This window comes from Lampetra fluviatilis, chromosome 24 (genome assembly GCF_964198595.1).
Source record: "Lampetra fluviatilis chromosome 24, kcLamFluv1.1, whole genome shotgun sequence".
In the NCBI taxonomy this organism is placed as follows: Eukaryota; Metazoa; Chordata; class Hyperoartia; order Petromyzontiformes; family Petromyzontidae; genus Lampetra; species Lampetra fluviatilis.
This window is the reverse complement of record NC_136298.1, coordinates 9,632,977-9,657,401: the sequence shown is the minus strand read 5'-3', so window position 1 is coordinate 9,657,401 and position 24,425 is coordinate 9,632,977. Positions and strand designations below refer to the sequence as shown.

The following is a 24,425-nucleotide window of genomic DNA, read 5'->3' as shown; positions in this document are numbered from 1 at the left end:
GGGCTAGGCTGCAGCAGAAGCGGATACAGAAACAGCTGCAATGTTGTAGCCGTAAAAGTATCATAATCATTCAACCTGACCAGTCATCATCAGCATCAGCAGCAGCAATAGCATAGGCAGCATCAGCAGCAATAGCATAAGCTACATCGGCAGCAGCAGCAGCAATAGCATAAGCTACATCAGCAGCAATAGCATAAGCTACATCAGCAGCAGAAATAGCATAAGCTACATCGGCAGCAGCAGCAGCAATAGCACAAGCTACATCAGCAATAGCATGAGCTACATCAGCAATAGCAATAGCATAAGCTACATCAGCAGCAGCAATAGCACAAGCTACATCAGCAATAGCATGAGCTACATCAGCAATAGCAATAGCATAAGCTACATCCACAGCAGCAATAGCATAAGCTACATCCACAGCAGCAATAGTATGAGCTACATCAGCAATAGCATAAGCTACATCCACAGCAGCAATAGCATAAGCTACATCCACAGCAGCAATAGCATAAGCTACATCATCAGCAGCAATAGCAGAGGCCACAGCAGCAGCACAAGGAAGAGACGCTTTGCTGCGCTGGCGTGGGCGGCGCCACGCACCCCCAACCTCCTGGCTCAGTCCCTTCACATCCTCCACTCAGGCTGTAAGCGACTCGGTGAGAGAGCGAGAGAGCGAGCGAGCGAGATCGCCTACATTTTTGGTTGGACGAGGGAGCGCGCAAGCTCTAAGAGCTACAACTTCAACAGAGAGGAGTCGAGGGAGCGAGGGAGAACGAGAAGAGAAAGCCTTTGAGCGCTTCGGAAGCGAAGACTCAAGGACACCCCGGGATCGGCCATGGCGGTAAGTAAGGGACGAAGAATGGCAATGTTTGGAGCAGTGGTTCTTCCAGTGGTTCTTCCTTAACCTTTACTGTAGCTTTTCACCCCTTTGGTTCTTGATGAAACAAAGTACTTGTGCTTAACTTGTCCGTGCTTAACTTTACCTTCGACAAAAAAATCAGGCCGTGTCTCGCAACCCCCCCACCCCCCAGATGGAGCATCTCGCACCACCAGGTTCAGAAGGACCGCTGGTCTAGAGCCAAAGAGATGTTGCGGAAGTTGATTCAGCGCGTGCGTGTTTCTTTGATCGGATCTTACGAGTTACATCAGCGGTGGGCGATGTGTAACTCAGATGCCCTCCGAGAATCCGTTAATAATGATACACGAAAGCCTTACTGAGTCTCAATGCCCCTTTGAAGGAGGGTCGTGCTACATTGGAATGTTTGGACAATTTTATTTTTTGCCGCACGAGAGTTTTGGAGGAAATCGGAAGACGCGGAAAACAATAAAGTAATAAAAAGTGAAAAGGATGTAGCAGACACAAACGCGCCACACAGGTTCATTTAAGAATCCATCGCTGGAACTGCTGCTAGCTTTTAGCCCAAACCTCTAACGCCACCTGGTACAGTACTCCCAGTCCCGCTCCTGTGGAGGTGCGAGGCAGACTCGCGGCTTGTTGGGCTTCCGAGATCCAACGAGACGAGGCCATTCCGGGTGAACCGGCGTAAGCCGTGCGCGACAAAAGGTTGGGAAACAAGACGGTCGGCGCTTAATTATAAATGGATCAATAAATACGCAAAAATTGTTTTTATGTAATTTTTAGTGGCAGAGGCCGTATTACTATGTTCGTGATGAAATCCGAATTGTTGGTTACAGAAGCAGTGTGATTTTAGTTCTCTATTTTTTATAATATTAATTCACATTTTCTGGTCGGGCGCGTCCATATTTACTGAGGTCGTTCTGAATGTTTGTTTCAACTTTTTTTAAAATCCAAAATAAACACGCGAGGGATGGGGAAAAAAAGATGAGGGGTGAGGGTTGCTAATCCCGAATTAATGAACTTCAAATGTTGTGCCATGGCCCAGATATTAATATACAATACCATACCTCGCAACGTAGAAGCACAGGACAGCACACCAAGCAATGTTGCTATCCTCTGCTGGCCGGCAACCGTCGCCTCCCCCCGCACATATTGGATTGAATCATTGCTGCTTATCAAATAATGATGAATTATTTCTGCTCACAGACAACGATCCCCCATTTAGCCTTAACAGACTGTTGGGGTAAGTGCTGTTAGCGCGCACCTATGAAGGCCCGGCATTGGGGTACACGATGGGGTGGTTGGCCAACACCACGCCTTTGTCTCCCCGGTGGTGATGTTTACACATCACACCAGGTACTCATTTGACTTACGAGGGGCAAACGGTAGTACTAGAGAGATGTCTCTGGCACCCATGACACTAGCCACGACACATTGCTAAGACTGTATGCGATTTTACTTCCAAATACAAATTTTAAACACGGTAAACGCCACACCTCTACTCGCAGCTGCCGGGGTATATGGACACAACGAATCATTGATTCTCACACGCACAATGTGACGGATGCCTCTTCAGTGTCACAATCGATCTACGGTGGCGAGATGTTGGGCGCCACGGTGGCGAGATGTTAACTACCTCGCCTGGTATACAGGAGGTCGTGGGTTTGATCCCGACCCTGACGCCTGCTGTATATTTGGAGTTTGCGTGTCTCTCTCCCTCCCCGTGGTCACGTGGATTTTTCTCCGGGTCCTCCGGTTTTTCCCTCCACATTTGTAAACATGTGTTTAGAGTATTTAGCCGATATAAATTTCCACGTGATGAGCCGCTCAGTTTGGCTATCATTTGTGGCCAGGTCGCTTCTGAAAAACAGCTACACAACTCAGTGGGCCTTGCCTGCCGAAATAAAACTAGTTGGCTAGATAGTTCGTTAGTTCGATCCTCATCACTTGGTTGCTGCAGCACCGAATTCCGGCTAATGACATCCACGGTGTCCTTTGTTTGTGCTTTTTTTTGGTGGGCACGCGCGGAAACCGAATTCAAGGACTTCCGCAACATTCGCAACATCTTCAACGCCCCGCCTTCCGTGCCCCCCAAAGCCTCCCCCAAGGTAAACCCAGGTCCGGGGGGGGCCAACTCTGCCACCCTCCGGAGCCCGCGCCCCGCGAACCCCTCCATCCCCTCCCAGGCGAAGGGACTCGGTGAGAACGGCGGCTGCTCCAAGGCGTTGGACCGGACCAAGAAGCCGGAGGAGCTCATCGGCACCTATGACCACGGCGTGATGCACCACGATGTCGGCGCGGGCAAGGTGAGGAAGAACACCTACGTTTTTCAAGGCGCTGTCGCCGACGCCGCATCTCCCAGCTCGGCAATACCCAAGCCCCCTCAGCTGCCAAAACGCCCGTCGGTGCGCCACCACTCCCCGTGCCCGCTTCCGCCGGAGCCGACCTCGCAGCGCGCCTGGCGACCCGGTGCGGGACAGGCGCCGCTCGTCAATCGTCCCTCCCCCAGCTCCCCGTGTCCTCCCGAGGTCGCCAGAACATCGAGCGAGTCTCCCACCGCCGGGAGCAGAGGGGAAGGGACGCCCCAGAGGAGGAAGCTGCCCTCGAAGGCCCAGCTGGGACCGCCGCCCGCCAAGCCCCCGCGACCGCCCGGCGGACTCAACTATACAGGTTCGACTCCAGCGGATGTTGGTGCGTACGGTATTCGCGACATTCTTATATCGCGGGGATACCGTGGAGGTGATGTTGCACCCGTGGGTTTTTTCCCCAATGAGGTTATTTTCAAGTGAGTTTCAAGCCTGGCGAATTTGGACCATGATGCCGGCACGCACGGCTTACTCTCTTTCGATTAACTCGCGGGATCTCTCGCGTCCTCTGTGAAGCAGACGGCTTTTATATATTTGGTCAATACAGCGGCAGTAATCACAATCAGGGCGGTAGCTGGCTCAAACCGTGCACCCCCGCTGCAAGCATCTTACAATCTTCATAATCTGTTAAAAGGCAACCCAACGTCTCACTCTGTGCTTGAATAAGTCTTCGGTAGTTGTTGCGATTCTGGCAAGTGGGCTCCATCTCTATGTGCGTGGCGCTGGCCACCCACCCCCTCGTGCGCCGTCCTGGCCATCATAGGTGCTGCTCGCTAACAGCACTTGCCCCAACAGTCTGTTAAGGCTATACGGGGGGGGGATCTTTGTCTTTGTGTGACCATGCAGTGTCCCCCGTGGTACATGTTCCCGTGTCGGCGCGGCCACCACGTCAGGAGGCCGCGGTGGAGCATCCGGAGCTGTACGTAGATGTGGTGTGAGTATGAGTGCAGCCATCAATGATGATCCCCCGTGTAGCCTTAACAGAGTGTAGGGGCAAGTGCTGTTAGCGAGCACCTATGAAGGCCGGCACGGCACACGAGGGCGTGGCTGGCCAACACCACGCCCGGCCGCCTTTGTCTCTCCAGTGGCGATGTTTACATACCGCACCGGATACTCATTTGAGGCCGAGTCGACCTAGGGGAGGCCCAGGACCGGTTAAGATAATCGTCACTGGTGTTGGCCGTGAGCGTGAATCGAACTCGTGGCGGCAGGTTCGTAGTGCAGCGCGCTAACCGCTACACCACGGCTCCCCACTACCAGCCATTAATGAACACATACACAGACGCAATGTTTATTTGCTACCAAGTGAGAAACCCCAAGGGCATTTTACCAAATCAACTTTATAGCGCCCGATTCCATGAGCGCTCAGAAGCTAATGGTGCATTGTGGCAAATAAATGTGCCTGCGATTCTTTCTTTTAACTCGAGAGCTAAGAGGAGCAGTACAGGAATGATCACCAGTACGAACGATCACCTTCTATAGTTAACGAAACGACACCAAAGGTGCCCCCCAAAGCTGGTATTGTACTTGGAGTGATCGTCGTGCGTGTTCTGTTGTATGTTTTTGAATTCCGAACGGTGCAGTGCGGTGGAATGGCCTTTTACTGAAGTGACCCTCAATGATGTTGGCGATTAAAGTTGTGAAACCTGTGGCTGCATGGAGGGGTTTTTTTTTCTCACGTAAATTGGGGAAAAACTAATGTTGCTTCCTTGTTTTTATTGAAGCACTCCGTACTTTCCGCATTCTTATTTCAAGACACCGCCAAACTCGTTTTATAATCTATATAATCTGTAACACGTAGGCTTTTGCGACCAATATCATCCATAATACAAGTTTTCTTTTTGCGTTAGATTGCGTAAATATGATTACTGGAGAAACGTCGTACTCGGATTGTAAATATTGCGAATTGCCATGTTCAGTTTATGTGACAAACCTTACTAATTGGCTGTGTCGGGTGGTGGTGGGTTTAACGACACATTTATATTGGATTATGTGTGATATAATCGTCCACGCCATCTGCCCGAGTTTAATATTCTCACGTGTACATGAACAAACGTGCCGCGGTTAGACAGACGGAACAGAAGACGGTATTTATATTTATTAAGCGAGAGCTTAAATGTGACAGACCAAGGCAGCTGCGTGGGAATTATTGTTTTTTTTTGCCTCTAATTGTCTTCCGATTGTACGCTCATTGCCATGTAATGAGACAAGGAGACAGTGTTATTCTGTAAACCGTGAAACGATATTGAAGTTAGTAGGGGAGTTTGAGTTGCATGGTCGGCTACGTACGGTGTGAAATAAGTTCTACATACATACATATGTAGTGTTGTAAAGGACGGACTCTAAACTTCTTTATGGCACACACTGTTTATTATCTTAATACACAGTCCCTATCACACTAAGGGGTATATGGTCCCCTCACCCGTTACCCTCAGAAGGTACAAGCCTCCGGACCTTGCAGGCTATCTACTCTCGCTGCTATCCCAGCGTCCTCTGGCTGGACCTAGGGGATCTCTCCCCGACCACTGGTTACTCTGAGCCCGAGCCCTGATAAGGGCTGGAGGGCTTGGTCCAGGGTCCTAGCTGTCTTCGGCCGTCTTGGGTCTTCGTGTAGCAGAACTCCTCCAGAGCTCTCAGCGCTCTGGCTTTTATACGTGTTCGTGGCCGGGTTGGCCAATCCCCGGCCACCTTGTGGGACCCTCTGATTGGTCCTTCCCAATCTGGCGTTTAGATCCTGCCTCACCCCATTTGACCCTGACCGTTTGCTTGAGCGGGAAACCCTTGTTTACGATCCGCTCTCTCACACTTTGCGAACAGCGAGTAGTTAACACCACTACACATACATGGGGTGCGTGGATGGGGGAAGATGATCGAGATGAGTTGAGTGGGACCAGCGCATGAGCTGACTCTCTTGAGAGCAACAGTTGCCCCCCACCTGCCAACCCCTATGATAATAAGGAATAATAGTCATACTCGTAATAAATCTTGACTTAAAGCTTTCGTGACTGCAGGGATTCATCTTCTTGGTTCTTTCGGTAAAGTCACGTAGAATGGAAATAATAAAATAATAAAAATAAAACATCATAAAATAATTCTCACGACGTTTCGGCAACAACGCAAGCAGCCGTCCTCAGGTGAAGAACAGGTCTGTCGGAAAGACAGCGTCTGAATGAACACCACCAAGCTTGGCAGCGTATATTTTATATATATGAATGAACACCACCAAGCTTGGCAGCGTATATTTTATGTCTTTCCGACAGACCTGTTCTTCACCTGAGGATGGCTGCTTGCATTGTGGCCGAAACGTCGTGAGAATAATTTTATTATGTTTTATTTTTATTCTTTTATTATTTCCATTCTACGTGACTTTACCGAAAGAACCAAGAAGATGACCCAACAATACTTATTCCTAATGGAAATTATTCACCAAGGAGTGCCTTCCCTCAAACATCTCAAGACTCGCTTGCTCAGGAGGCTCCTGCATTCAAATGTGGCGACGAGACCAGTTCGGCTCATGAGAGTTTGGCATGGGAGATTTAAACAAGTATAACCCGTAAAAACAAAATTTTCACTATACATCCTTTATATGCGTGGCGGCTAGAGTCCTCTCGTCCTCTGGCTTGAGATGGCTGCCACCTATGGGTCAGATGATTGCATGGCAGCATTAAGCAATTGGTAATTAAATATAATATTTTTGTCCTAAAAAGTGTAAAATTTTGGGAAAAAAATTTCACGAACATTAATTGTCACGCACAACAAGTCTGTGTGGAAAATGTCAGCTCGATTGGATCACGGGAAGTGGGTTAAAAAACGACCGAAAGATTTGCACGGTCCTAAGCAAGCAAGCAAGTGAACTTAATATAAAGGATTTTAAAAAAACTGCAGCGCCCCGAGAAAACCCACGGGAGCATACGAGGACAGGGGGCGATGCCCGGAACTGAAATCTCCTGGTCACATTTTGCAGCCTCGGCACCTGGGAAATCTCTTGTGGTCGCCCTTTCGAGTATGAACCAGGCTTCACAATTCCCCCCACCCCCCGAAATCTTGACGAGATCGGGCCTGCATTTTGAGTGATTCCCTAAAAACGTTCTTGAAATCCACGCTCGCAGGCGTGTACATACAGTATGTGCCAATTGCACTGGAAAAATCCCGCAGCACAAACACCACCCCCGTTGAGGTGTTTTGCGATGTAATACTGGCCATTCCGCGCGTTACATTATTTCTGTGCGGTCAAGCGGTTCGGCTACAGCCTTACCGCGTTGAAGAGAAGCCGGTGGCATTGGCCAGCCTTCGCAGAGTTGAGTGGAGTTTTTTTCTGCTGCAGAATTAACGCTGCGGCTTTTAACACCCCAAAAGGGTGTCGAGTCAATGAGCGTTAAGGTGATTTTCCGCTCAAATGAGCATTGAGGCAGTGCTCATGTCCTTCTTTACAGCCGAGGTGGGTTGGTAGAAACTCTACATTCAAACTGTTGACTTCCCCACAAAATCATACTCGTTTTATTGACCCCTCCGAGGGGCTGAGTCAAAGCACCCCCCTCCACCCCACCAGGATTTGAACTCGCAACTTTCTCATTTGCGAGCGGCTCTGCTCCGCCGTTGAGCCAGTGTCACCATGATGTTTATCGGTTGCTGTTCTACTACTCGACTCATCGGGGTAACATGAAAATAGTTTGAGAAGGGAAAAAAAAAGTAGCCTCACCTCCGTTTCCCCCGTGCGCCGCTGGACGGGAGGTGATGGGTGGGGGAGGGGCTTGGTGACATCGACATCGCCAGCCGCGTCACTCTGGGCGTGGCTTGTCGAGGGGTTTCCTGCCTTCAGGAGGCAGGGTGTGGTGGGGGGGCAGGGTGTGGTGGGGGGTAGCCTCCTTTTTTTTAAACGCCCTGACTAATCGGCCACGACTCCACCGTGTGTGTGCTATGAAGAAGGGCAATTGCCCGAAACGTTGCCTATTGTGCACTTGTTATTTTTAAGGCAGCGCTAATGACAAATTCGTTGAGGTTTTTCACGAAAGAAATTCGTTAAGAGTTTTTTGTCAATCGGCTTAATGGAGTAATCATCGTCCCAGCTATAGTTGTGAGTGCCTCGCCCCCCTCCCCCCAAGCTAAGTGCGTCACTGAAGTCGTGACCGCTATTTGAGCTGCAGATTTTAATCATTCACAGCCTGGATATTACAATAACAGGGCATAACCGTAACATTTTTTTTGGATGAGCGTAGGCGTGTGTAGGTGTGTTGGGTAGTGGTGGAGCGATGGTTAGCGCACTGTGCTTGGTATATAACAACCTTGGTTTGATTTCCTGCTCAAGATAACATCGGGGGTGAGTAATACCTGAAAACTCTGGATCTCTCTCCAAGGTCGATGACCTTGTGTGGTGTGTAAATATTAGCACTGGAGAGACAAAGGCAGTCGCGCATGGGTGCTGGCCACCACCACTGCCTTGTGAGCCGTGTCAGTCTTAATAGGTGCTCGCTAACAGCACTAGCTCTGACAGTATATTAAAGACCGCGTGGGGGATCTTGACCTTGTAGATGTGCATGTAATTCGGCAGTTTGTGTATGGAGGTGAGTGTATATTATATGGGTTGAACTTCTCACTCAATACTTTCTCTGGTGGGCTGGTCAACTGGAGGAGGCACGTAACTCGTAGTCACAGCCATAGAGAAAGGTATTTCTGGACGTGGGGCACCTGGCGAGGAAATATTTTCCGAGTCATAGGACCGGATAGATCTGGCTGAAATTAGCCCCCTGGGTGTAAATGTAGGTGGGCGTCTGTGTATATTCGCATGCACGCACACAAACGTTTCAACATTGATGTCTGCGCCAATTTCCTCCGTAGGCCGCCGAATGACGAGGACATCTACGACGACGTGGTACCGACAGGGCATGAAGAGGAAAATGAGGACAACGAGGTGGTGAGCATTTGCACGTTATCATCATCAGCTACGGTCAATTCACTGCTGGATGAACGCCTCCCCAAGTCCGTGCTGCCTCCAACAGAGTTCTGGGAAATGACGTTCCACCCAGCACCTGCGCGTGGGCTGATTTTGATCTCTCCGTCTTCGCTGTTGATGTCCTCTTGGGCACTTTCCCTCCCTTTGGTTTGCCATTCTGTTGTCAGTCTTGTCCACGAGCCATCATAGATTCTCACGACTTGTACTGTCCCAAGTCCACTTGACTGTTTTGTGGTCGAGACTGACGAGTGGCAGTTGCAGGACACTTTGGTGAAGTTTAGTAAAAAAAGAAAACGTGAATCACCCGGCATGAGATGGCATCCCATCCATCAGTGGGTAACAGAGAGGCCTGTACGGTTTTTTTTTAGTTTATAATTTAGAGACCATCTTCGGGGGGACACCTGGGTTTAAATTAAAATGAAACGATAAACCCTGAAACTGTGTGTAATGAAGCATAAGTCTTGTGTGGGCGGAAAGAATGTGGCCGGACTGGAATACCGATATGAAATTGTCGTACACCGTTTTGCATATCGTGCGCTCGTGCGTGGAGATTAGAAGAAAAGTGCAGAATACTGCACAGCTTTTTTAATGGATCTCCACGTGTACATGAAATGCATTTAAAAGCGTGAGTGCCTCGCTATAGCTCGCGTGAGGGGGTTTTTAAACACAGCTGCCGCTTTGCTCTCTGAAAGGGAAAGAATTGTCTGAATTTCAGTCGAGAACCTGTAAAAAAGAATAATCAATGTTTTCCACGTGCAAATCAGTAACGCGGTTGGACGGGTTTATCTCTTGGTGGCCTTTCCAGTGCGTAAATGTGAAACGTCTAACCTGAGTTGCACGCAGAATTTGTGGATAAATCAGTCGTGTTTCACCATCGTCACGATCCTATGAATTGCCATGATTAAAGAATAGTTTCGATTTAAAGCTTTCGTGACTGCAGGGATTCATCTTCTTGGTTCTTTCGGTAAAGTCGCCTCGACAGACCTGGTTTTCACCTGAGGACGGCCACTTGCGTTGTGGCCGAAACGTCGTGAGAATAATTTTATTATGTTTTATTTTTATTATTTTATTACTTCCCTTCTACGTGACTTTACCGAAAGAACCAAGAAGATAAAGAATAGTTTGTTTTTAATGGTGAATGTAATGCCTCTGGTGGCTGCAGATTTCACTTGAACCACTAATGGGAATTGGAAGTAACGTACAGTATCATCACATGCACAGTTACAAGGCGTGTATCGGGAGCAATATCTACATGAGTGTGTGTGCGTGAGCTGAGCTGATGCGGTGTGTAAACATCAGCACCGGGAGAGACAAAGGCGGCTGGAGGTAGTGTTAGCCACTCCACCCCCGAGAGCGCTATTCCAGCCTTAATAGATGCTCGCGTCCCGCACTTGCCCCCGCAGGCGATGCCGGCTACATGGAGGATTCTTGTATTTGTTTGTCGCAGGTGCCAAGTGATAAATATTTCCGGAGGCGTGAGGGGAGCGGGGATTACGATGACATCGTGAGTCCTAGCAGAGGGTAAGGGCAAGGCATTGGGTCCGGACCCCTGTGCATATAATACACGTATGCACTCACCCAATTGACAGCAGTGAAGTGACGTAAAATGACATGGAATAACTAGCGGTTACTATTGTTGTGATTATTTTGGGGAAGGCACGACCGTACACACCGTTAAGAGTTAGCAAACCTCTCGACTCGAAACACAGTTGAAAAATTATGATGGGTTGCTGCACACGTGCGTTTATCGGTAAAACACGAAAACATTACCCTTTGGTTCTTTCTGTAAAGTCACGTAGGTAGGAAAATAATAGATCACGACGTTTCGATCGCAACACAAGCAATCGTCATCAGGTGGGACAACCACAGCAAGAAAAAACTGCTGCCTAATTCAGCAGTTTTTTCTGAGAAAAAAAACTGCTGCCTAATTCAAGTTTTTTTATGCTACTTCAGCAGATTTTTCTTGCTGTGGTTGTCCCACCTGATGACGATTGCTTGTGTTGCGGTCGAAACGTCGTGATCCATTATTGTTTTACCCACGTGATTTTACCGAAAGAACCAAAGAGTATGGATTCCTGCAGTCACGAAAGCTTAAAATCAAGAACAGAAACATTAGTTTTGCGGTGCCAATTCTCGGACCTTTAACAGGCGGCATCAAGGGGGATATCACTTAGACTACTATTAAGACTAAACTAGTTTTTATTCTACCAGGTAAGGCCCACTGAGCTATATAGCTCTTTTTTTTTAGAAGCAACCTGGCCATAAATGACCGCTGAACGAAGTGGCTTATCACGTGGACATGTATAGCAATAGCCAAATACTCTAAACGCGTGTTGATTCTAAATGTGGAGGGAAAAACCAGAGGACCTGGAGAAAAATACACGCGACCACGGGGAGAACATTCAAACTCCAAATATACAGCAGCAGGCGTCAGGGTCAGGATCAAACCAACGACCTCCTGTATACCAGGCGAGGTAGTTAACATCTTGCCAACGCGGCGACCAACATCTCTCCACCGTGGATCGATTGTGACACTGAAGGGGCATCCGTCATATTGTGCGTGTGGGAGTCAATTATTCGTTTTTACTCATACCCATTGAAAAGCTGTCTCTGATTGGGGGGGGGGCACTGATGTTCATTATGGGGGGCACTGTCACCCGTAGATTGTCCTATAGAATCCCTAACGGTGTGTAGTTAGGATAGGTAGAAGAACCTCCAATGTGCAAATGAGCAACTTGGCACCTGGGTGTTTTAATAAAAATGTATTTTATTGATCCAGTAAAGCCCAAACTCTTATTTAGGACAGCTGTGTTACATCGGGATGTTTGGGAAATTACACTTTGGAGTGTTTGGCACGAGGGAAGAAACCAGGGAATGTGGAGACAAACATGAACACACCGGAGGGGAACCACTCGAATGGATTCACGATACCCTCACTGCACTGCCATCTCCTGGCCAACTCGCAGCCCAGACCGACATTCCAGTGCAGCCTCTCATCCCTATAGTTACTAGGCCCAAACCCCCTGCTTAGCTTTCGATGGCCAAACCGATCCATGATCGTTGTCTCTGCCCACAGGCCTGCAATGTGCGGTGACATCAAGGACTCTGCGCGAGGTGGGTGATACCAATCGTCTTCTTACCGCACCATCTTTGTCAGATAGCAGCCAATGTGTAATAATGATGATGATGACACGTGGTGATCAGTGTTACAAGTTAAACAACATATTCAGAGCTGGTAATCAAATACAATTTATGCTGAGGTTTGTTTTTTCTCTCCACACACATAGTTGTTTACAGTGGTAATTATATAGATGTATTGAAGACCTTATCCAGTAAAATTTACTGGTTTGTGTTTTGTTTATTGTTATTAGTCATCAATGGCAAAGAGTTCCCGTCACTGTTCCAATGAGGTGACCCTGTATCAGTGGTAGAAATTCCACGTTACTCTGGCGGGAGCTAGGCAATCGGATATTAAAACGACCCAGGTAACTGAATATGGTAGGGACCACCTAAATGGATATCACACCAAGAATACGGAAGTGGGAATTTCACCCATTGAATTATTTATCTTTGATGAGTCGCTTACAGCGAGCTTAGCATAATTGGGCTTTAGGACAGAGCTGTTGGGATGCACCGATTTTTTTAAACAGCTTTCTTGCTCTGCTGGTGACCTTAAATATGCACTTGTTTTTCCTAACGAAAATTAAAGGCCACCCTGCTCACCGGGAGAGTGGGGAATACGATGATGTCATGCTGCCGGAAAGCACTGGGTATGATGAATCAACATCACTCGCATCCTGTGTGTGCATACGGCTTACTATCGGTTATTTATAAGATTCGAGGGTTGCCGAGGAATCGCAATACGACAACATATCGTACGATATAGGGTCCACGATAACGCTATTAACTGTTTTTGCTAAATATTGTGACAGTTGCTCTCTTTTTATCGTCTTATTTTTATGGGTAATTATTTGGGAAATAATCACAATTCAAAAGAAATATGTTACCACTGCTATACACTTACTAGCTTTAGGCTGAGGTGTGAAAACCACAGCAATACATTTAAAAAAAAAATTATTGCTGTGGTTTTCACACCTGATGATGATTGCTTGTGTTGCAGTCGAAACGTCGTGAGAATTTTATTGTTTTATATTTTTATTATTTTATTGTTTCCCTTCTACGTGACTTTACCGAAAGAACCAAGAATATGAATCCCTGCAGTCAAGAAAGCTTTAAACCATGGTATCTACTTAAGGACATGATTCAGGAAGCGCTTTCACTCGAGATCTGAGCTGAATGCAATTGCCAGCAAAAGGTTGTGAGATCACTCTCCAACAACAGCACCGGCGGTGGTGATGCTGCTGTTGAAGCAGTAATACATCACGGTCGTTCAATCCACGTGACACTTTTATTAATTGGCTGTGTCCTGTGGAGGAGGGTTTTACAACACATTTTTACTCATTGGTTTTTTCGGTAAAGTCACGTATGTAGAAATAAAATAGAATTTAAAGAAATAAAATTAAAATATAATTTCTGCAGTCACGAAAGCTTCAATCCTAGATAATAACATACAGTATTTTTTATTTACGCAACCTAACCCCCCCACAGCTTCATGGATAACAATGACGGTTACTTCACCGTGGGAGGTGAGTGGGAATCTTAACATCTCATTCCTCACCTGAACCTATTCCCGTTCTGAGACGTCTGCAGGTTGCAGGGAGGGTGCCGTTCACCACTGAACCTCAGAATGCACAAGCGGTTAGCATGAATACTCTTTGTTTTTTTCGGTAAAGTCACGTAGGTAAAACATTTAAATAAATTAAATCACGACGTTTCGGGCACGACACAAGCGTCCTTCTTCAGGTGGGGACAACTTAGCGAAAGCACACCGCTTAAGTGGTGAAAGCACACCGCTTAAGTGTGTGTGGACACACTTAAGTGTGTGTTTTCGCTAAGTTGTCCCCACCTGAAGATGGATGCTTGTGTTGTGCCCGAAACGTCGTGATTTAATTTATTTTAATTTTTTACCTACGCGACTTTACCGAAAAAAACAAAGAGTATGAATCCTTGCAGTCACGAAAACTTCAAATCTAGAATTAGTTAGCATTTACTTTATTCAGAGGCATAGCGCTGCTGTTTTTAAAAGTGATTTTGCTCACCACAGAGAAACGGAGCGAAACACGACCGCACTCTATGATAGCTGGTGCCAAACTGTGCCACACAGCCTCCCCCATTGCCTTGTGGGTGCTTCGGTACCGATCAAGTTATTTGATTTTAGTTTTCCTTCCGATTCCGTTCCAATCGGAAGAAAAACTCGTGACGTACGTGATCGTACACGTACGTCATCGGAATGGGAAAGGGTTAAAACGACATGCAGGGTCCATCAGATATCAGTGAGCCAGTAAGGTTTGTCACATAAACAAAACGTGCCACTTACTTACCAAATGCACAATTGAAAAAATAAAGATATGCAAGTACTTTTATATTGTGCACAGTATGCGACACATGCAGACGTGAGCTCGCTTCTTTTATATGCACGGTCCTTCCTTGTGTTAGCAGAGTGCAATGAGGAAATCTACGATGACATTGACAACTACTGTTCCACGGAAGAGAGGTGAGGCTCACGAACCACAAGTTTGCGCACGTATGATTTGTCTGCGTAGGTCTCGATGCCCTGTCGGTGACAACCAAGTTATGAAAGGTTAGCTCCATGTTTTTCTTCGAGCCGATGTCGCATTCCTCGTTAGGTGGCAGGACTTTGCAGTGGAAAACACTGAACAGGCATCGCGATTGGCATTCCAGTCACTCCATAGAATGTGTGCATGCCATTTTGCCAATCCATTGCCGGATGAGGGCCTCCCAATACCATGTGGGTCGTGGAGATGATTTTACTATATTCCACCATGATGCCCAGCGTGGGTTGCTAAAGGTGGGGAGCATAGACGCGGGAGCATAGGTAGTACAGTACAATTGATTTGCTGTACTGCCTTGTTGGTGCCCTGCAGTAACCTACGTGTACCTTAATGCAGGTAGGAACAACAGGTTCCACACTGCCCACCAGGGATTATTTGTCTGTCTGTCGTGAATATTTGCCTGTCGTGCACGAATGCGCTGTCCAACCAAGTTCCTACCTGCCCACTCCGAAGGAACGTGTTCGCCCGTCCAAGTCTGAAACCTGCTTAGCTCGATGTTATCGGGCACATTAGGTAACTTGGTCATAGGCCAACACCGATTACTCATTAATATCGCTTTGAATGACTGTTTATTTTGTGTTGTTTCTTCCTCCTTGTGTCTTTTCACTCCACGATTCCCCCAACAGTGACTCTCATCCAGACTGTGGTATGATGTACTGGCCTGATGGAGCAGGTAATTAAATACATTTTAATATTTGAATGCCTCACAAAGAGTCTCAATACAATTTTCTAAACGAGTATAATGCATTAGGATATCCGGCCCAATTAATTTCCAAGGTGTGTAGAAGGAAAAAGAGAGAAACCTGTGGACAGCCTGTATACACAGTGGTGAGATGTTCTCACCTGGGATACAGGAGGTCGTGGGTTCAATCCCGACTGTATATTTGGAGTTTGCGTGTTCTCCCTGTGGTCGCGTGGACCTTTTCTCCGGTGTCCTCCGGTATATCCCCGCCACATTTAGTATCGACACGCGTTGAGAGTATTTGGCTGCTATACATTTCCACGCGATAAGCCACTTTGTAGAGGCATCATTTGTGGCCAGGTCGCTGCTGAAAAAGAAAACTATATAGCTCGGTGGGCCTTAACCTGGTAAAAAAAAACAATTTAAGTTCGTAGTTTTTAGTTCGACCATGAGGGGACAACACTCAAAAATAGGTTCATGGACCCGCTTGCTTTAACAATCATTTTCTAATTCGAGCACGCAGTTGGTTGGGGGAGGCCTTTAAGAAATTGGTATCTTTGCGGTTAAGCGCTGGATATGACAGGGTTGCTGGCTCCAATATATCGGGCATGGAGGGAAATGAGAATATTTCTATCGAGAGCACTCATGCAGCAGTGAGACCGTGCCTATATCAACCAATACACGACTGCACACTTGGTCTTTTCGTTTATATCCATGCTGTAATTTGACGTTTCTCTTATACTGTTTACACATTTGCGGTTGTTTTTATTAACTTATTCAAACGCTGGTCTTTGTCTACAACCCGGCACTTTTCAAAAGGTTCATCACTTTTGTTTGTCTCGACAGGCGCCGATGCTCATGCGCCCACAAACTCGGCTCACTCCCAGGGGTACGTACGTACCCACACTAGAATCACCTGTGTAACGCAGCGAGCACCGAGGCATAAACAATTACTGCCGTGGACATACTGCTTGCTGTAGGCGTTTCAGGTTGTGCTGTATATCTGGTTTTGGGATGTTAGTCTTTTGGTGCCAAGAGCTTCAAGGAACATGGAGTGAAACGTCAGGTATCCTGATCATAATCGGTGTCTTTTAGACTGGAGGAATCCGATGAGCTATGAAGCTTTTTGACAGATGTCCAGTACATCAATGGTACAACTTGAAAATACAACAGTTGTACGATGCATTTGTACAGCCTTTTGTCGATGCACTGCTTCATTGACGAGGGTCTTCTCCCGCCCTGTGGGACGGACACGTTTTAAATAGCCATTCTGGAACATGGGTGGACGTGACTGCACAGGGCACGTGACAAACCCATGGCTGACTGGAGGAAGGCCAAGGAACGACAACCGGATAAGAGGAGCAAGACTGGGAACAAGGAGTTGCTGCAGCTACAGAAAAAGTTCAACGTAAGCTCACCAATGCTATCAGTGCTTGAATTGTTTTATTCTGGTTCCGTTCCCATGACGTAGGAAAAACTAATGACGTACGCTTTAATTTCTCACGGACAGGTGCATCTGAGCGAGGACAGTCCCGTGATGTGTTGCGCGGAGGTGATCCAGCCCAAGTCACGCGCCCTCAAGAAACTCGAGCTCGCCGTGGCCATAACAGACGCAATAGAGATCCTGCACTTGACGGACGAGTACGCGATCTGCCGGAACCAGCACGGAAAGTGTACGTGTATGCGCTTTCATGGCCAGTGACAATTAGGTACCATCTCGGTGCATTGTTCACCCATCCCTTAATAGGCATTCTGGGTTTACTATACGTGATATTGCTTATTTTTACAGGACTCAACATCTCAAAACTAAGGGCATGTGAATATTGATGGCAGCAGCGAACCAACAGCAGCATGAGATACTGCTGTGTGGAAATGGCTTCCCCTACAATTCATGTTGCAAACTCTTTACCAGCATGACTTTTCTCATCCTTTTCCAGTGCCTCTTATATACAAGTTTCTGTACAGGGTATTGTGATGCAGCTAAGATGCCATATAATTCCAAATTGCTTGTTCATTTTTCCTTGCCCAACTTGAAAATGGTCACCGTACAATCACAAATGTGGTAAATTAAAATCTTTACTCACCCCGGAATGTTTTTGCATTCTGACCACCGGCATTATGGAGAAGTGTTAATGATACCTTTCCTTTTCAGATGGCTATGTGCGCACTTGTCAACTGCACACGAGCAACGTGCAAGAATTGCAGTAAGTATCCTGTACTGGTGACGAATTGGCATGTTTACGTGACAACCCTTACTAGTTGGCTGTCGGGTGGTGGCGGGTTTTAACGACACATTTATGCGATCTAACCCAAAAAAACCTGAGTAAGTATCCTCATTGGACAGTATATTGATTGAATAGCAAGTCGTCAATGGGTGTAGCCTAGCAGTGCTTTTAACGTACTTTGTTTTACAGGTCCAGTGAATTGTATGCGGACGTTGGCACATCATGTACGTACTATTCCCATCACATTAAAAACCAATACAGTATTAGACATGCAGAGCATATACTGGGAGATGTTCACCACAATCAACATTTCAAGTAAACATGGAACGATGTAACCGACGAGTAAAATACACCTTGTGATAAAGAAATATGGGAGACATTTAATTCTCCAGTGATCAAGTAGTATGTCATCTTTATCATACACATGTCATTCATTCTGATGTCTATGCAATTTGATTTCAGTCTATGACGTATGAACTTGGACTGAAGAACCAACTGGATGGATGCGCACTTTGTTACAATGCCGCTTTCCTCTAAAAGTATTTTCACAGCTTTAAACGGTTTTAATAAGTGTATACGTTTTAAAACACCATCCGAATATTTGTAAAGTTTTATAAGTGTTATATTTATGCAATTTTTTTAAACTTGCCCCTTAGAACTTAAATGAGGAATGTTTTTAAATAGAATTTCCCAACTCATGAAATTCACTATAAACTGCAATTTGGAACCATGTTCTCTTGTACTGTGGGGCGTAATAGAAAATTTCCACGCATGTTAAACTTTAAATATGCTTTATGTCCCTGAGAACATTCACAACTCCCACTTAGAATATTGGATTTACTCCAACACTTGTTAAGACTTAAGGTTGTGGTGAGAATTTTTGGGAGAGTTTTGCTACCATCACACATTAAGCTTGAAATTGAATGTTTTTGGTGATGGCAAGTTACTTGTAATTATATATTATACCAACTTGGGTAACAATTACTTAAGTATTGTAAACATATGTATATGCATTTACAGATATGAAAATGTAAACCACAGTAATGTAAAATAAAAGCAATACCACTCAACTTGCAGTTGTATGCAAAGGATCAGACGTGAGTCAGGATTGTTTGTGTACATCACAATGCTTTATTTCCCACTATCACAGCAGCAGGCGTTACCAACAGGCCACGTTTACGAAGATGTGGTCTGAGCAGCAACGGACCTGCGCGGCTTCGGGGTGGTGCCCTCGCGGAATCCATTCCTGAAACAGACAACATTAAGTTAGAAACTGGGCGTGTAAGGATACATTAATTGGCTAAAAGCGATTATTCACAGTGGTTCTCAGGACGTATGATTATTTGCGTACCATGTACGCAAATAATATAAATTACATGTATTGCATTCAATCTAATGAGAATGAAAACTTCTAAGTAAATAAGCAGTACAAATTAAAATGCAAAATAATAAAAAAAACACGATTTCATCATGACAAAATTGTAGATATTTCTGATTCGAAAAATATAGCTCAAATTAACGGATTTTTTAACTACCCAGGAAAATTGTTCTACTTTTGTACCAAGGATCCTAAAGATGAAACTCCCAAAAGATTCCTCTTTGAATATACATCCCTATGTATATTAAAAAACTGATTACAAATGACAAAGGAATTTTTTTTGCCACATCTCCAATTAGTCACACATGAAGTTCAGCAAAGATACTAGGTTGTGTTGACAGGATGAGTGTCAATGATTAAGCGCACCGTTGCTACCACATTAGTGAAATCACGTATATTTAGATACCTCACTTCTGTAACACAAGTACAGCACCCCTAACATTCAATATAAATGGTTTTCTTAATTACAAAGTGTCAGGTTCATGTGAGGCAACGCAAGACACGGGCTAGGGACATGTGTACAAGGATTGAGAGTTTTCTTTGTTTTAAAGTGGTGCATGATATATACTGCGAGCTGTACCTGAACCTGCGGAAGACCACCTTCAGGTGCCTCATGCGGCCAGTTCCAGTGGTGTTGCGCCTCTTGGCCTTCACACTCCAGTTGTCTGTGAATTCACACACAGGTCAACCAATGCTGCAGACGGAATAAAATAACTACACTTGTGAAAGCATGGGTACAGGAAATCGTGGTATTTTTTATCAAGCTGCTAAATTACACGCATATGAACATGTCTTCGATCCTCGCATCAATAAGGTCAGTCTCCAGCATATCTCAATCAATTCCTTGACCTACCACAGTACATTTGAGTTTACAATTGATCTGCCACCAAGCACACAAACGAGAGTATGAGTACACACATGAAAGCTTTAACACGTATGCACCTACAAAACATGGCCTGCATGATATATGCATCAGATAATGAATTATAACTACGATCTAATACATGTACATAAATATCTTAAGTCTTTGATCAACATTTTATCACCCGAGACACGAAATCTCAATATCTCTGACAAGTCACATAAGATGTGTAAACACTTAGGCTCTCGTGACTTATATCCACAATGATGCTAATCACCAGCAAAAAATCATACTCAAATTGCAAATGTAATTTTACTCTCCAACACACTTGTGTGCGATACTAGTAATTAATTAGCAGTGTTTTATTACGTGACAAACCTGACTAATTGGCTGTCGGGTGGTGGCGGGTTAACGACATTTATATTTATGTATATGTATGCATTCAACCCAAAAAACGTTATGAATCACATGCTTGGCTATTAAGAGGCACAGCATTTAATGACTCAATTTGTATTTGAAAATTATAAACTCAAAGTACTGTTCGTACAGCATAATTAAACAACACAATGGTCAATTTCAGAAAAAATAGCATTTAATAACAATATTTTGAGGGCCTCGATCTCCCTAAGCCTTTTCAAGCACGCCTTGATAAAAAAAACTCCAATGATAAACACTTTCATAACGGCCGAATTATTCGCATGCGTTCATAGGGAATGCATTTGAGAAGACAAACAACACTTTTAATTTTACCAGCTATGTAACTCTTTCAGAAGCGACCTGGCCACAAATGATAGCGCAACAAAGTGGCTCGTGTGGAAATGTATAGCAGCCAAACACTCTCAAGAGACTCGTGTTTCTAAATGGAGATGAAAAAACACTAGAGGGTTCGGAGAAAACCCCACGCGACCACGGTGAGAAAGGACACGTGCAAACTCCAAATATATAGGCGTCAGGGTCGTGATGCTGCCGATGTTGGGGGCAAACGTGTGGAATGGGGGCCCGTGAACTCACAGCTTCTCTTCCTCTTGTACGGGTATCCGCACTTGGCGCAGAGCGACTTCTGGATGTGGTAGGCCTTGGCACCGCAGCGGCGACACAGCGTGTGTGTCTTGTTGCGGCGCTTGCCGAACGACGACGTCCCCTTCGTCTACACAGAAAAAGATCGCCACAAGGCGGGCGGCCCCACACATGCAAACGCGGTGCGCTTTAACGTACAGTAACACAGCAAAGCAGGGCAAAGGCATCAATCGCAAACACACGGAACACGCGCCGACTGATTGGGGCACGGTTCAGCATGGACTGAGCGTACACATTAGGGCGAGCAAATGTAACCAGCTCTTTCCTCAAATCACTTGCCCAAGGATGTCCCCGTATAGATTGGTGAATGTTGACTGTACTGCTTTCAGCGTTGGGTGGTCAAATCGGGTTGGTCAGGCCCAGTGTAAATATCACTCGCCATCCATGCCGTGGCTGGGAAGCTTCAACAACGAGGGCCGAAACACACACACGTGGCCATTCACACGCAATCCATGTGCTGCTGCGAGGATCTACATCAATAACGTAAGACTAGTGGGGACAAGGCCGCAACATCAATAACCAATTAGAGAGCGAGCGTCCTCGTGTTTTATCAGCCCACGCTCCAGAGGTTACGGCTCAAGTCTTCATAACCCATCCTCCTCAAGCCTTTCCCCCCCTGAGAACCAAACGCGATCATCCCAACCCCGACGTTACTACGACTTACCCACCACACGCCTCTCCCATCAGCAGTAATATCGCTTGAGGTGCCAACAAGTCATTGGCGAAGCAAGCACGCCCCGGTGTACACGACAATTATCAAACACCGATCAAGCTACATTGCCCCGGAGGGACAGACTCGATCGCCAGCGATGACCCGAGGTGCATGGCTCAAGCCGAGACGCAATTCCTCGCTTTCCTCATCCGCCTCGCTTACCACGGAGGGCCCACCCGCGACCATACATCCCAAATGGCGGCCTCATTCAATGGCTTCGCTAATCGTGGTTCACCCAAAACTGATAACCGTCAACGCAATACGGCGTTGACAAAATCGGCGATAAAATTGGCAAGCGCGGACGCTTAGTCGGTTAAAATGTTGCTGTTACAACAAGTACAGGAGCTATATAATCGCGGCGAACGGGGCCGCCATCGCCTAAAAAGTTGACTTAAGCAGTCGCACAAACATCGGGACTTATGCCGCACGTTCCCGAATTCACAGACGCCCGAAATTCTCGGCAGATGAAAGCGACGTCGCTTGGGCACAGCCCTGTGACGGATGCGTTAAGCGGAGGCGAAGATCCGAGGCGGATGACGAGGGATGGTGGTAGGGTGCGGAGGCCACACTTACCATCTTGCCTGGGATCCCGAGCGGAAAAGACGGAGCGCTCGACCTCCGACCCGGAAGAGCCTCCCCCTCCCCCTGTACCGCCTCTGCGCATGCGTGCTACGGAATCTGATACCCCCTCCCCCACACCCGTGACGTCGGGGGCAATACGCTTATGTGAGCTGCGAATTATAGTCTACCTTTTAATAAAACTATTATTTTAAAACGTGTAGACTGGAGGAATCCGTTGAGCTATAAAGCTCTTTTTCACAGATGTCCAGTTGGGCAGGTCAGAATGTTACAACAATTAGGAAAGGTAAACAAATCACTTATAAATATACACAAATAAAACAACTACAGGGAACTTCAAAAATGTTTAAACACTTTTTGGGACTATCGTTTTTATTGGAAAAAATAACGGCCAAATACACTGTAACATGATAACAAATGTGATGTTAATAGCTTCAAAGAGTCTACACTTGTTCGCCATCATTGTCAACGCGTGCCTGGAATCTTCTCCAGGTGGTCTTCAGAGCTCGGAGGCGCATTTCTCGTGGTGTTGTTGCAAATTCTCAGAAGTGTTCACATTTTTTTGAAGCACCCTGCATTTCTATCTTCCCAGGTAAAGCCCACTGAGCTATTGGCTTCATTTCCAGAAGCGACCTGGCCACAAATAATAGCAAAACAAAGTGAATGATTAACTTTATAATTGCCCGTGTGTTATTTTGAACACGGATGGTATGAAGTGGTTGTGGAGCAACCACACGCAACAAAATATACGAATAAAATTGGTTAAATAATAACAGGATATTTCTCTTGTACTTTTGAGTCACTTTTTTGTAAATCCACTGGCGTATGAGGCCATTACCACGCCGTAAAGAGTCGTGGGGATTATTTGACCATACTTCACCACGCTGGTCAATGCGGGTTATGAGGGAGCATTGAGGTTAGTAGCCTGGCAAAGAGCCTATAACACCTGTTTTGCATGCTGGTTGCCAATCCAAGAACTATCCACACCCAATGAATCTTCTTGGGCTTCAGATATCCAAAATTGTCAACCCTTTATCAGTGCCCTCTCTTATTACAGACCAATTCAGACCTTATTGGTCACCCCGTACAAATATCAACGTTCATCACAAGGGAGAAACACAAATAGACAAAAAAACATGACGTTGCCCGTATTGAAACGCCTTTTGGACCTGAAAACTCAATTTCCCTGTACAAGAATATGGGTATACCGTATGGGTTGACAGATATGAAGATCCGTTGCATGCCGGATGATTTGGTCACACGATAATTTGTATGCTTTGTATTGTAACCGTCAAGGAATGTGAACGATTTACAAATGCAGGTGCATGCGCAAAAACATAACACTGCAGATAAACTTATCCCACTTCTACGCGTTGGTGTCTGGAGCGCTATTGTGCACGTATCACACCAGTGTATGCGTAACAACACAAACGAAACTTGTCAGATCATAAAATAATATCTTTATTTCAATTCGATTTCAGTCAAAGTAAAGTTGGAGTACAAAAAAGTACTGTCGATGAATCACATTACAGTATTACAGACACGGGAGATGTATTTTAGATGATTATGGTATTCGGGGTCAAACAATTAACCTCCCTCAAGATTCAATTAATTTTGCTTCAGGATGGTAATTACGTTCAAGAATACAGGGACTCCTCTACTTACGGACATTTGATTGACGAACTTTCAGATATACGAACACACCTGTCCATATGTTCAGGTGCCTGTTCCGACTGGGAGTCGTAAGTTCAACTGCCGCGCAATAGATGGTGGTGGTTGTTCGGTGTCATTACCCAGCATTTCTGCCTGGGCCGCCGCCATTGTCTGTTGTTGTTTTGTCGCTGTACGGTTCACTACCACGTTCTCGGTGCTTTTCACGAACATTGTCAACCCCCATCAGAACATTATCAACCCATATCTGCAGAACATGAAGAACCAGTGGCATATTCATCTACAGGAGATTATACAACTTATAAAGTCATTCCCCGTGTTTAGTGTACATGCCGTACAACATGTTTGGAATTGACAGGAGTAAAGTTGGACTT

General features: G+C 45.9%; 3 protein-coding genes across 3 annotated transcripts; 2 read left to right on the top strand and 1 right to left on the bottom strand.

The window, feature by feature from the left end:
- The first annotated feature begins 605 nt into the window (after nt 1-605).
- LOC144941051 (uncharacterized) lies at nt 606-10,697 on the top strand. The gene is made up of 5 exons (XM_078867475.1): nt 606-838; nt 2,899-3,526; nt 4,069-4,141; nt 9,058-9,133; nt 10,620-10,697. Exons 1-5 carry the CDS (start codon nt 833-835, stop codon nt 10,695-10,697), a joined length of 861 nt encoding a protein of 286 aa, XP_078723601.1. The 5' UTR covers nt 606-832.
- A 5,699-nt stretch (nt 10,698-16,396) lies between these two features.
- On the top strand, nt 16,397-18,329 carry LOC144941050 (uncharacterized). The gene is made up of 6 exons (XM_078867474.1): nt 16,397-16,436; nt 16,847-16,955; nt 17,058-17,220; nt 17,700-17,751; nt 17,962-17,996; nt 18,313-18,329. The coding sequence occupies exons 2-6, from the start codon at nt 16,863-16,865 to the stop codon at nt 18,327-18,329; spliced, it is 360 nt and encodes a 119-aa protein (XP_078723600.1). The 5' UTR covers nt 16,397-16,436; nt 16,847-16,862.
- Nucleotides 18,330-18,880: 551 nt separating this feature from the next.
- RPL37 (ribosomal protein L37) lies at nt 18,881-22,461 on the bottom strand. The gene is made up of 4 exons (XM_078867655.1): nt 22,375-22,461; nt 21,024-21,159; nt 19,731-19,815; nt 18,881-19,018 (listed from the first exon to the last, which is right to left on the bottom strand). The coding sequence occupies exons 1-4, from the start codon at nt 22,375-22,377 to the stop codon at nt 18,949-18,951; spliced, it is 294 nt and encodes a 97-aa protein (XP_078723781.1). The 5' UTR covers nt 22,378-22,461; the 3' UTR covers nt 18,881-18,948.
- Nucleotides 22,462-24,425: the final 1,964 nt, after the last annotated feature.

Excerpts from the sequence above, each read along its gene's own strand:
- RPL37 (XM_078867655.1), bottom strand. Across the intron at positions 19,816-21,023 it reads GTACAAGAGGAAGAGAAGCT|ACAACTGGAGTGTGAAGGCC; the intron begins GTGAGTTCACGG and ends GTGAATTCACAG. Across the intron at positions 19,019-19,730 it reads GTGGTCTTCCGCAGGTTCAG|GAATGGATTCCGCGAGGGCA; the intron begins GTACAGCTCGCA and ends TGTCTGTTTCAG.
- LOC144941051 (XM_078867475.1), top strand. Across the intron at positions 3,527-4,068 it reads CGGCGGACTCAACTATACAG|TGTCCCCCGTGGTACATGTT; the intron begins GTTCGACTCCAG and ends GTGACCATGCAG. Across the intron at positions 9,134-10,619 it reads AAAATGAGGACAACGAGGTG|GTGCCAAGTGATAAATATTT; the intron begins GTGAGCATTTGC and ends TGTTTGTCGCAG.
- LOC144941050 (XM_078867474.1), top strand. The coding sequence starts at position 16,863 with ATGGCTGACTGGAGGAAGGCCAAGGAACGACAACCGGATAAGAGGAGC. Across the intron at positions 16,956-17,057 it reads AGCTACAGAAAAAGTTCAAC|GTGCATCTGAGCGAGGACAG; the intron begins GTAAGCTCACCA and ends TCTCACGGACAG. Across the intron at positions 17,221-17,699 it reads CCGGAACCAGCACGGAAAGT|ATGGCTATGTGCGCACTTGT; the intron begins GTACGTGTATGC and ends TTTCCTTTTCAG.